Source organism: Lissotriton vulgaris, chromosome 6 (assembly GCF_964263255.1).
Source record: "Lissotriton vulgaris chromosome 6, aLisVul1.2, whole genome shotgun sequence".
Classification (NCBI taxonomy): Eukaryota; Metazoa; Chordata; class Amphibia; order Caudata; family Salamandridae; genus Lissotriton; species Lissotriton vulgaris.
Genome location: NC_141694.1, coordinates 1,269,262,881 through 1,269,275,285, shown reverse-complemented (window position 1 = coordinate 1,269,275,285; position 12,405 = coordinate 1,269,262,881). Strand labels below are relative to the sequence as shown.

General features: G+C 43.1%; 1 protein-coding gene across 1 annotated transcript in view; it reads right to left on the bottom strand.

Annotated features, from left to right (window-relative positions):
* Positions 1-6,728: 6,728 nt before the first annotated feature.
* SLC22A3 (solute carrier family 22 member 3) overlaps positions 6,729-12,405 on the bottom strand; it is an 821,636-nt gene continuing 815,959 nt past the window's right edge. Inside the window, exon 11 of the mRNA XM_086927388.1 lies at positions 6,729-7,504. Coding sequence (XP_086783514.1) covers positions 7,450-7,504 — 55 coding nt within the window. The 3' untranslated portion in view covers positions 6,729-7,449. The remainder of the gene's footprint in view (positions 7,505-12,405) is intronic.

Genomic DNA, 12,405 nt, shown 5'->3' with positions numbered 1-12,405 from the left:
AACAGTCAGGGCAGCAGTCCTTCGTAGCCGTCGGAAAGCGGGGAACCTCGCAGCAAAGACTTTCGAACCACGACGACATACAGGGGTCGATGAAGTGGCAGGCCTTCCTCCAGAATTTCCACACGAAGCTCCTCACGATCTTCGGGCTTGGACCGGTACCGCTAAAGTCGCCCCACGAGGGCGCCAACTGAAGAACCGGGTTTAAGAACCCAGCAGCGCCAGGGATAACACTCTAAGTCTTCGGATTCCCCTGCCTCGGCAAACAGAGACACAGGACACTTCTTGATGACGTCAAAGACCAAAGTTTATTGGCTGCAACCAGGAACAGAGGTCTACGAAGCACAACACAGGTGGTTCGCTAGAGACTGCACAAATTCAATGAGCGGAGCATGCTCTTTTATGCCAAAAATCACATTCCAGGCTAGCATCGATTACATACAAACGAACCAATCACAGGGTGACATTTTAAAAGTAGCGCATGACGACAATCCCACTTTCCGTTGTCCAGCCCACCAGAAATGACCAAGCACATTCCAATATCCTGTTTGATCAGGCTGGACAAACCCATCATAAAACCTCAACCCAAATCAGTGATTATGTCGTAAAGGAAGGAGCAGAAACAGATGAAAAGCAAGATAGAAGGGTGGGTGCAGTGTACTGTAAACTCAGCAATGTCCTGCTCTTTGATCTTTATCTGACCAGCTGCTTACCAAGGAACTGGCTCAGCAAGGTCAGCCTCGGGCAAGGGAGTCAGTTCGGCCAGGGCACTCAGGAGTCAGCTAGGGTGTACGTGTCCCAAGGACTCGCTCGGCCATAGTCATCGGCCTATGTGAGGGCAACCACACAAAATGGCTGCCGTACACAAAATGGAACCCGAGGGTTCAAACGAAATCCCTGAATACATAGTGTTCTCATTGGTCGATTAAGACGAAAACACTCGTACACACCACACTCGTGATTCGCGGTCCGCTGATACCAAAATCGTCTATATCCGACGACCTTTATTGAACGGGTTCGGAACCTATGAACCACGGACCCTCGAACTACGGAACCACAAGGGGGGCACCTTGGGCCTACCTTAGGGGTGCCTTAAATGTAGTAAAAGGGAAGATTTGGGCCTGGCAAGTAAGTGCACTTGACAGATCGACATGGCAGTTTACTGCACTCACAGGCACTGCAATGATAGGCCTGATACACGTTTACAGGGCTACTCATGTGGGTGGCACAATCAGTGCTACAGACCCACTAGTAGCATTTGATTTACAGCCCCAGGGCACACATGGTGCACCTTACTAGGGACTTACCAGTAAATCAAATATGCCAATCATGGATAACCAATCAGAATCACAATTTCACTTTAGCACTGATCGGCAGTGGTAAAGTGCCCAGAGTCCTAAAACCAACAAAAAGAGGGTCAGACAAATAGGAAGCAAAAGGTAAATTGGGGATAAACCTGGAAAAAGGGCATGTCCAACAAGGACCATTGTGTGCTTCACTGGTGATATTTTATATGGGTACCCGTGTTACTGACTTGCTTTTTGGCTATATATTGACACAGTTCACTTTCAAAGGTTGCGATTTTGAGCACCACTTTTGCATTAACTTTCTTGTTTTTCGTTTTCTCTTTCTGCTTTTTCTTCTTTTTCACCATCTACTGAAGTTCTCGTTGAATACTGCTGCTTACCTGAAAGTGCATTGGGACTCTTTACCAAACATGTTAATCTACAATCTTCGACCATGATACCCCCCTAACCTTCTTGTGGAGCAACATTTGTATCTGCATTGAAAGTTTCAAGTCAACTTATTTTGAATAATCTGTGAAAAACAGCACCATCAATACTTTGTTTAGAAGTTTTTGAATATTGTTAAAATGTGAATAAGCATTGTTTTATTTTGAAGCCCTAGGGCACACAGTTGTGTGTTCATGGGTCTAGTAAACCTGCAGGTGAATTACCTTATCGTGAATTAAACCTTTTGCCAGGCCCAAACCTTCCTTTTTAATACACAGAAGTCACCCCTAGGGTAGGCCCTGGACAGACCAGAGGTCATTCTGAACTTGTGACTTTGTCCCGGTCTGGCATGACCAGATATCCACAGTTGGAGCTTTGTGCTTTTTGGCGCTGTTTCATCTGAAAACGTTAAAATTCAATATCTTCTCTTCTACTAATTGGATTTATGTTGTTTTGATCTTGTTTTATTTATTGAATTAAGCCCTATCTTTTTAACTGGGTGTAAGATTTTTTGTCTGGTGTTTTCACTGTTTTACTGTTTAAATGGTTGTACAAATACTTTACACTTGGCCTAAATTTGAGCCTGACTTCTCTGTGCCAAGCTACTAGAGGGTTGAGCAGATGTTCATTTGGGGTTTGCTTTCTGCCTTACCCTGACTAGGATTGTGATTGCTGCTTGACCAGGGCTCAAAACCTAGTCAACCAGTAGCTTAATTTCTAACACCCATCCACACAAGCAGGATTACCATTTTTCTGGGGGAACATGTAGGAGCACAGAATAGTAGAACATTTGCTATTACTAATTCAATTTCTCTGAATGTGTGCCTTCCTAATAAAAGCAAGTTTGCAAGAAAGAAGACACTTTGTAAAATGTCCTTTGAATCCCATGACAGTATGGGCAACCACAAATTCAGAGGTGTAGAAATAACCACTGTTCCAAAAATCAGTAACTTGTGTACATTTCATAAATACGTAGGTTTCCTTCATACTCATTTTCATTCTTTACATTTTACCAAATGAGTTGCTCTATAGTTGGAACAGAATGAAATGTCATTGTCAGGTTCAGTTCCGTTGTTGGTTCTGGGTATGGAAACTTTTTGGAAAACCTAAAAATCCTTTATATCTCTGCAAACCGAATGGTTTTTTAGATGTAATTGCATATTGCTATTGAAAATCTGTCATCTTTACAGGAAGATACAGATGAAAAGGTTGACATAAATGGCTGATTTTTTATGCTTATTTTCATTTTTTTTTTAATTCAACAGTTTATGTGGGAAAACCTTGAGGTATCTACACAAATGATCTCTTGTTGACTTCAGAATTTCCTCTTTTTAAAAAACATATGTATTTCTCTCTGGGATCACCCATGGGTTTTGCGTCTGTTTCCACCACAAGGTGCAAGTAGGATAACTATGGTTAAAAGAAGTTTTTTGATACAACCATGTTTCTTTCTGAAAGCTGGAAAGTTGAGGGTCCACGCACAGCAAACCTTTCTTTTATGTTATTTTTAGGAGAAAAAAATACTTTTTGAGCAGTACTTTTTCCCCATTTTTTGCACACAAAAAATAATAATAAATTTGCTATATTTTGACTTTTTGTTGACTTCAGAATTTCCTCTTTTTAAAAAACAAATGTATTTCTCTCTGGGATCACCCATGGGTTTTGCGTCTGTTTCCACCACAAGGTGCAAGTAGGATAACTTTGGCTAAAAGAAGGGTTTTGATACAACCATGTTTGTTTCTGAAAGCTGGAAAGTTGAGGGTCCACGCACAGCAAACCTTTCTTTTATGTTATTTTTAGGAGAAAAAAATACTTTTTGAGCTGCACTTTTTCCTCATTTTTTGCACACAAAAAATAATAATAAATGTGCTATATTTTGACTTTTTCCTTGGTCCCTTCCAGGGGATATCATAAACTCTGGGAACCATTAGAATCCCCATAATGTTGGGGAAAAAAGGGATGCAAATTGTGCATGTATACATTATGTGAAAAAAAGTTGTGGAGTAGTACATGCCAAGTACCCTCAAATAGCCAGAAACAGGCTAAGCACTGGAATGGAAAAGCCTCAGTAGTTAAGGGGTTAACATAACACAACAAAGGGAATCATCAATAGTAACTACTTTGAATTCATTAAATGTATCCTTTTTTATCTTTCAAATTAATTTTCATAATAAGGTAATTTGTTTCAATTTCCACTGTACCGCTTCTAAATTACTGGGCATAAATGTCAAAACAATAGGGAAATAGACACCTGTGCTCAATGAAGAGATTAAAATGTTCATTTGCAAACCTTTCTACACTATCCGACACACTTTAATCATTTCGCAAATCTCTAAGGTACTGTTTAATACTTCGAGAAGTTCCGTAATTATGAGCATTATTCTCATTTTCTTCTACCCATATAGTCAGTGCGCTCCTTATTCCTAAACAATACCCAATCTAGATATCACCCTAATTTTATCCCTAGCACCAACCCCAACCATAACAATAAACTTAACGCTAAGCATAACCCTCATGCCACCTTAACTCTTTGCTTAACACTAACCCTTTGCCAAACCCTATCATTTACCCATTCTGACCAAATACTTTACAGTAAAATGAACCCCAATTTTAAACATAACATTTATTTAAACTCTCTCTCTCTAGCCGAAAGTATAATCTTAATCCAGTCTCTAAACCTAACCACACCATTAACTGTTAACTAAACTTCATCAAATTGTAACCTTAAATTTAAGCCTAACCTTGCGTCTGACCCTAGCCCTTGCCATTAGGTCAAACATCAAATGCTGAAATGATTAAGGACGAAACAACTTTGATCGCTGATTTCTCTCTCTCTCAATAATCAAATTTACTAATAAAAATTTGAAGATAAATTGTAGTACATATTGGTTTAAGAAGCCATCCGGGCCGAGATATGCTAGAGTTCCACAGACGCTCGAGCAACTTTTTCAATTTTGTACAGCTTTGTGCCGCATGAGCACAAGTGCAAGATTGTAGTAACTGACTAAACTGGGACAGGCCAGACATAAAAGAAGGACTAAAGCCTTACGCCTTACTTTTATGTCTAGCCTGTCTCGATTTTGCAAATGTAGACACATACATATATACAGGGCTCGAGTTGGGGGTACACGCAGGTACACGGCATCCCCCAGATCTTTCCACAGGGTGGATGCCGTCCTCCCTGCCAAGACGTTGGGCCTCACAGAAATATGCTGAACTTGTCCCGGTGTCATTTTCAGACACAGTGACACGTTCAGCAGCACCTGCACATTGCCTGCTTTCCATTCCCAGCAGCAATGTGCAGGCAGGAGGGAGCCTTTTTTCACCTCCAGCTGGGCCGAAGTTAAGGGGCCATCCGGCCTCCTTTTGTTTGTACATGCTGACTGGGGGCCGCCTGGAACCTCACATTTAAATGTAAATGCCACAGAGGGAAACAAAGGCACACAGCTTGCCTTCTCTTCACAGGTACTTAAGAGAGGCAGCTTGTGCCATTGTTCTGTCCCTGTATATAAAGGCAGACACTGTAAGACTGTAAGATGGGTTAGTCTGTTCCAGTATTTACACAAATAATTAAAATAGCACTATTTTATTTCTTTTATAGTGCTACGTCGTGACGTCATGAGATCATTTGCATATTGTCTTCCTTGGTCAGTCCCCCCACTTCTTTTTAATAGGACATGCGCCCTGCATATATAAACACATATATAACATTAGCTATGCCACAACCTATACCCTGAATCCCCTGCCCCCCCTTCCCCGCCTTCCATCCCCACTCCATCTCCCCATGTGCTACAGGCAGCTGACCTACTGCGCTGCCTGAAAGAAACAATTTACTTAATGAGAGCCCACCTTTCAGTTCTCCTTTCAGGATGACGATCTGTGAACCACTAAATGGGACATAAGCTTAAAATTAGGAAAAGCATCGTGACACAGGGACAGTCCTTAGAAAACCGGGATTGTCCGGGGAAATCCGGGACGTCTGGTCAGCCTACCCAAGCTGCATATTTGTTAACCCTGTATCCACAGAAGGTGGTATTGCTCAGTGTGTCAGTGTCAATGTGTGGTCCTCCATTCTAGGTCAAACTGCAGTAACACGAGGAAAGCACCAGCTGCTGTCAGGTACAACACAGCTGGAGCTCGTCAGTGTGGGCAGCAGGTAGAAGGCACAGGGATGAGGGGTGAGTACAGCTGTCAGGTGCAACACAGCTGGAGCTCGTCAATGGGCGGAGCAGGTAGAAGGCACAGGGATGAGGGGTGAGTACAGCTGTCAGGTGCAACACAGCTGGAGCTCGTCAATGGGCGGAGCAGGTAGAAGGCACAGGGATGAGGGGTGAGTACAGCTGTCAGGTGCAACACAGCTGGAGCTCGTCAATGGGCGGAGCAGGTAGAAGGCACAGGGATGAGGGGTGAGTACAGCTGTCAGGTGCAACACAGCTGGAGCTCGTCAATGGGCGGAGCAGGTAGAAGGCACAGGGATGAGGGGTGAGTGCAGAGCAGTGTGTCGGTGCCCAACGCAGGGGTTCGGCAGCAGCATGTAGGTAGGTTGCCATGAAGCTGCTGGGATGGTTTCAGGGGAGCATAAGGAAAAGAGGAGGCAGCAGCCTATGCGCTGGTAGGTTGCTGTCTATGATGTTTTCGAGGAACGCTTTTCCTGGTGTTGTGAACACAGTACCTGCGTTTTGTGTGAAGGACACTTGCATTGATGCTGAGGCAGGCAGTGAACTTTGTTTTAGAGGGAAAAACACCGATGCTGCGCATGTATTTTGCGCAAGGCAGCATCGCGCTGTTCTGCGCACTGTGCAGGAGCGAAATACGGAAGTGTGATCTTCAACAACTGTCAACTATTGGGTTTCGCACATTTCACATCTTGAATTTTGCTTAAGCTTTTTCACCTAATTTTCGACCACAGAAGACTGAAAAAAAACGCAGGCGTTGCGCTAGCAATGTGCATGCACCACGTGACTTTAAACGTTTTAAAGAAAATACATTGAGCAGGAGGACATGCATAATACCTTACATTTATTTTTACATATATATTTTGAAGCAAAATATGCATAAAGATTACCGTTTTTTTTGTTCACCCATAGCATGTCTTAAAATGCATTTTTTACTGTACAAAGTAAGTCCAGCCTACGTAGTGGCAGTGCAGGGAACCGGAATGCCTTCTTTTTAGATTAGACCCATTCTTTGGGAGGAACACATATTGCCGCAAAGGAATATTTCATTTCTTTGACCTGTTCCGGCTCTGTGTGTTTCTACATTGCACCTGCTTCTGACTGTGCTGTACCCGTTTGCATGCTGTCTGTGCTGCTTACTGTACCTTCTCTGTATGGTAGTAGTGTTGGTGAAAACTTTTTCACTCTACAAATGCCAAAGCAGTTTTTTTCTTTCAATCTAATACAATGTCAGCCAAGATGACTTCCACTGGTGCAGCACAGTTACCAGGCTACTCTATCCCTCACTCATTCTTGCCATAAAACATATTTGTTACAATATTTTTATATCTGAATGATGTTCCATGTTCCCCATATAATGTTAAAAAGTCCAAAATGTTTTTGCTGTCTTTATGTGGGTCTTTGTGACATATTCTTCCATTAACATGTTTTTTTCTTAATTGTGTGAATGTTTCAATGGCTCTTTCAGTGGCAACACAATGCGCCTAGTGGAGCCCCGGATAGACAGCAACTGAATGTCCCTCTTTAGTTTTCTGTCTAAGAAATCAAGGGCCTGTGGAAACTGCTTTTGTCTTCTTCAGATGTTGCCAATTCAGTGGTCTGAAACAAGAAAAAATTGTTAGTCATATGTTCTTTTTTCATAAGATTTGTGTTCCATAATGTTCATCAGTTTTTTACAAATACGAGCTTAAATACACAAATATTAATGGAAGACAAGAAGAGAAGTCAGCCTAAGAGCATCCATTTTCCATTTTACTCTAATGTATACCTTGCTAGGAGCCTAGCATCAGAATCATGGTGGCTTGCTTTGCAGTTAAGGTTCTGTGTTACTCAGAGCAGTTAAGACTCTGGACTCAATTACGATGTCAGTCGGAGTTGCCTCCAACCGACACCACCGCGGTCTCGGGATCTACTGACTTCTGGTCGACGGTCCCGACACCACAATTACAATACGACCACACGTGTTGCCGTGGTATACTCCCATTTCTCCATGGGAGCTTGTGCTGCGGTTGTAAACTTGCCACACCCATGGAGAAATGGGAGGTTCTGTTCATTCCTGGACCGCATGGCAGGCACCTCAAGGAGGCAGCAAGGAGAAGAGGGCCTTGATAGGGGCCCCCACACTCGCTTTCTGACAGGCTTTACATGAAAAGCCTTTCCGAAACTGAACATCGCAATCCCAATGGCAGAAACGCCGTCCATCGGGATTACGGGTGGTCTCTGACTGGCCGTCGGGCTCCTTGAGCATGTCGGAATCCAGCCGGAATGACCAGCTGGTTTCAATTCCAACCATCTAGATTGTATTTAGGCGGTCGGAACGGAAACTGCGATGAGGCTTGGAAAAGCCTCCGACCTGCGGTCAGAGGCTTTCCGGGCCTCATAGTAAGAAGGACCTCTATGTTATTCAGTGAGGTACGCATAATGTCGTGGTGGGGGTAATATATGCACTCGACAATTCACTACATCCGTGACATAATGCTGTCCTTGAATGCTAGTTTCTGACAGTGAGAAGGTCATACCGTTTGATCGCATTGTACCCTTGCTGCACTTATAAGCCAGACCCATTATCCTCATGTGCAATGATACTATTTGGTACCCATCTGTAATGAAATGGAACAGATACACTAGCATGGAATATTTCTAAATGTATTGTTCAGATTGGTTCAAATCAGTCTTGCCCTGGCCCAAAAGTAGCAGTCCACCTGAAGGGAAAAGTAAGCCCCATGTGTTATAGATATTCCCTGACACTGCAACATGCTTTCTGTTAGAAAGTACACAGTGGAGCTCAACGGTCTGGCACAGTCGAAAGATGAAACCCATTTAGGGTACTTGTATTCCTGTGCAGAGGGCGTGATCTGGCATTTCAGGGTAGGCTGCTCCAGTTGTGTTGGGTCAAGGCTGATTTGACTATGGTTAGTCCTCCTATATAACAGTACTGCCAAACAAAATGCAAGTGAAGAATACTGCCCACAGTAATTACTAGTAGTCCAAATGTCCATCATCACTTGTTGGTTTTTCATGTTTCAAGCTGACTATTTTGATTGGCAGAGATTTAGTGTAACTTATCTATGAAGCAAATCTTCCTTTTCTGCATGGCCACCCCAGATTTGTTTTTACCATCGTTCAAACCCTATTTTTGAGGTTTTTGTAACTCTGTGCACTTTACCCCTGCTAAATAGGAGTGAAGTACCTGTGCTCCCCCTATAAACATGGGTAAATTGGCCTACCCCTGATTGACATATTTACCTTGCCAATAAGCCCTAAGTATATGTGTAGGAAATGCACTCAGGGCCTGGAAGTAAATGCTACCTGTAGACTGCAGAACCCATTTTGCCAGCGCCAAGGTTGGACTGTAAACTATGGCTTCCGTTCTATCATGTTTAGCCTGAGTGCAGCAGTCTAAAAATCTGCAGTCAAGCCTGTCATGATAACCCTTTTTACAGGTGGGAAATCCTTCTTTTGAATATGAAGTCACCTCAAAGCACACCTTGATACCTACTAGGTGGCTTGCCTGATATTTAAAAGTGGAAAATGTGTAAAATCCAAGTTGACCTTGGCCTCCAATGACTCAACAACAAAAGCTACTTTCACTGTCAGGGCGATAACAGGATCCTAGAAAATATCAAAGTACAGATAAACTTGAATCTGAAGCTTTTAACACGAAATTGCTAAAACTGTAATTCAATTAATATTTTTCATATTTATGAAAAGTCCAAATCATTGGTGAAGTTGTAATTTAAAAAAAATATTTAGGGATAACAGCTTTTAGAAAGTTACCTTTTCCCTCCCTGAAGCTTCCAGACTAATTTCTCTGTTAGCACATGCACAGCCAGTGTTTGACCTTAATGAGGTGTGAAACTGCTCCAAAGGGTAACAATTGCTTAGGCCTGGTAACAGTATGGACTGGGTTTGGGCCATTTGATCCCTATCAGGTCAGGTGGTACAGCTCAGTGGCCCAGGGATTTTTTTGTAACTTGAAAGGGACTGAGGTTTAGCCTACCCATCTATAGTTTAGTTTAAGATGAGACCTGAAGAAGGGAAAACTTTTGTCATTTAAGCCCATAGTAGTCAGGCTGGCACCAAACTCAGTAAGAGGGAAGTTACTCCCACAACTGCTTATGAGTGGACATGGGAGAGGGACTGCTCATTTTCCTGGCCATGCCTAAGGGTGTACACAAAAGCTCGGCAAAGCGGGTAAGGTTGCCCTTGAAACCTTTCTCCCATTGGTTAGCGAGTGTCCAGGAGTCACCCCTGCACTGACTAGTGCCAACCATAGATGTGACACCCCAAGGAACCTTCCTCAGGATACTTTCTGGACCTGTGGAAAATTAGAAGAGGATAGTACTTTCTGCCTGTGAGCTAATAGCGAAGGACTGTACCAGCTCCCTCTTGTAACCAGGACAAAGACATGGACAGTTGGCTGACATCCCATGTGGATACAGGGACACAACAAGTTGCAAGAGGCATTTTTCCTGAACTGACTGGTTTGATCATTATTAACTGGACCTGTACTGAACATTGCTGGTAGCCTCAAATGGAGTGGGTCCTCTGCCTTAAGTGCTGACCCTGGAATCCTTAGAAGTGCCCTATAGGAGCTACGTCTAGAAACTGTGGACATAGAACATTTTTGGACTTTCTAAACTTCCAGTGTTATTCAGGGGAACTTTGCAGGAAAGGTGCCGAATTTCAATGTATCTTCCTCAAAAACAGCAGCAGGCTTGCCCCGCTGGAGGATTTTGAGCTCTATAAGTCTAAGTCAGAAGGTAAAATCTTTGAACGAGACAAACCTGCTTGGTGTATCGAACCCATGCTCCATCATGCTCAGCCTGACGTCGTGCTTAGGTCACGGACTACTGCTTCCATAGGCTATAATTGGCACTTAGTGCTAGTTAGTTTTAAGGCTTGGAGGAAACTAAGCAATACACCGTCTATGGTGTACAGTTGGAGGGTTGAAACCTAGTGGGGCTAGCAATAGGGACTTCTTACGGGCTACAGCTGAGGTGACTGGTAAGGTTTAGAATTCATGGTACATAGAACAAGTCGGTTACAAACCTAAGCTAATTTTTGAAGACTGAGCCATTTTCTGATACATACTTATTCCTGCAGATTCCTCATTTTATGAATACAGCCAGGCACCAGACTGGACAAGGAAACGTTTTCTGGCAATATTGTTGTGTTTTTATCTAGGAACCTGAATCAATATTGCTATTTTATGCCCTTGTACGACTATAATCAATAATATCCCTATAATGGCATAAGAATCAGATCCATATTTAAGTAAAGAGCCCTTGCAGTCCAAAGCACGGCAGAAGCTACTTCCTTGGATTCCTAGAAAGCACAACGAGTTCTTTCGACACACCAAACCTCCAGCAACCTGGGAAATCCCCATTTGCTTTTGTTTTGATTTGTCATTAACCTCTTAAGCGCTGCTGACGGCCAACGGTCGTCACGAGCGCTACCTCCCCAGTTCTGCGCACGACCATTGGACGTCCATTCAGCACTAGTTCCAATGGACAGCGCAGCACTGGGGAGGGATATTTGCAAAGCAGCTAAGGTGTTAAACTCCTGCAAACACTAAAGGAAAAGTCAGTTCTTAGTGACATCTTTATTGACGTCTTATATCCAAACCTTACGTCAAACTCAGCACCTTTCAGGTATAAATATACCAACGTTGCCTTAAGCAAACACACAGTGGTGGTTTTGGAGCCGAGCAGCTATCTACTTTCCCGAGAGCCCAGCTGATGCGAGAGCCCACGGACGCGGCCCCTCCTCTTTGACGCACTGAGAGAGACGCTATATTTTCTCCTGCCGAGAAATCCAGCTCCGGTGTGCTCAGACGCCTTCGCGGGCTGCTGGGATATCGAGTCCTGAAAGAGAGATACCAGACCTCCGGCCATTCTATTACCAAGGTACGGAGCTGACTAAATCCTTAAAGAGAATTCTTGAGTAGGATTCTTGGCAAAACCAACTTAACTTAAACTGCTACTTACTTACTCCTTCCCACGTATTAGGCTTAGGTCAGGTACACCGGAGTAGGCGTATTTAGAAGCACCAGTTGAGTACGTTAGTCAATGTATATATGTATGTATATATTTTATCCATTTTAAAGTATCTTATGACTAAGAAACCATAGCAATGCTTTTACAGTATTATTTCATAATACTCTTTTTACTGTACGCACTTTACTTTACATTAAGTATTGCAATTATGGCAATTCATTTCTCTTGCATGAGAAAGAAGACTGCTCAATAAATTACACTTTTTATTGAAAACGCCCGTCTCTCTTTTCTCCGCACTCTGGTGAAACTAAGTACGCACATTTGACTGAGTGAAATAGCGGTCTATTGTTTTCACACGACTCTAGAGATACACTCTTATTCTGAGGGAGCAAAGTTGTCATGTTATATGGTTGTCGGAAGCTAATCCCTTCTTGTCTATCCAGGGAGGTTAAACTCCTCCTCGTTATTCGAGAAAGTTTCTAGTGACCTCCGAGCTAGCTG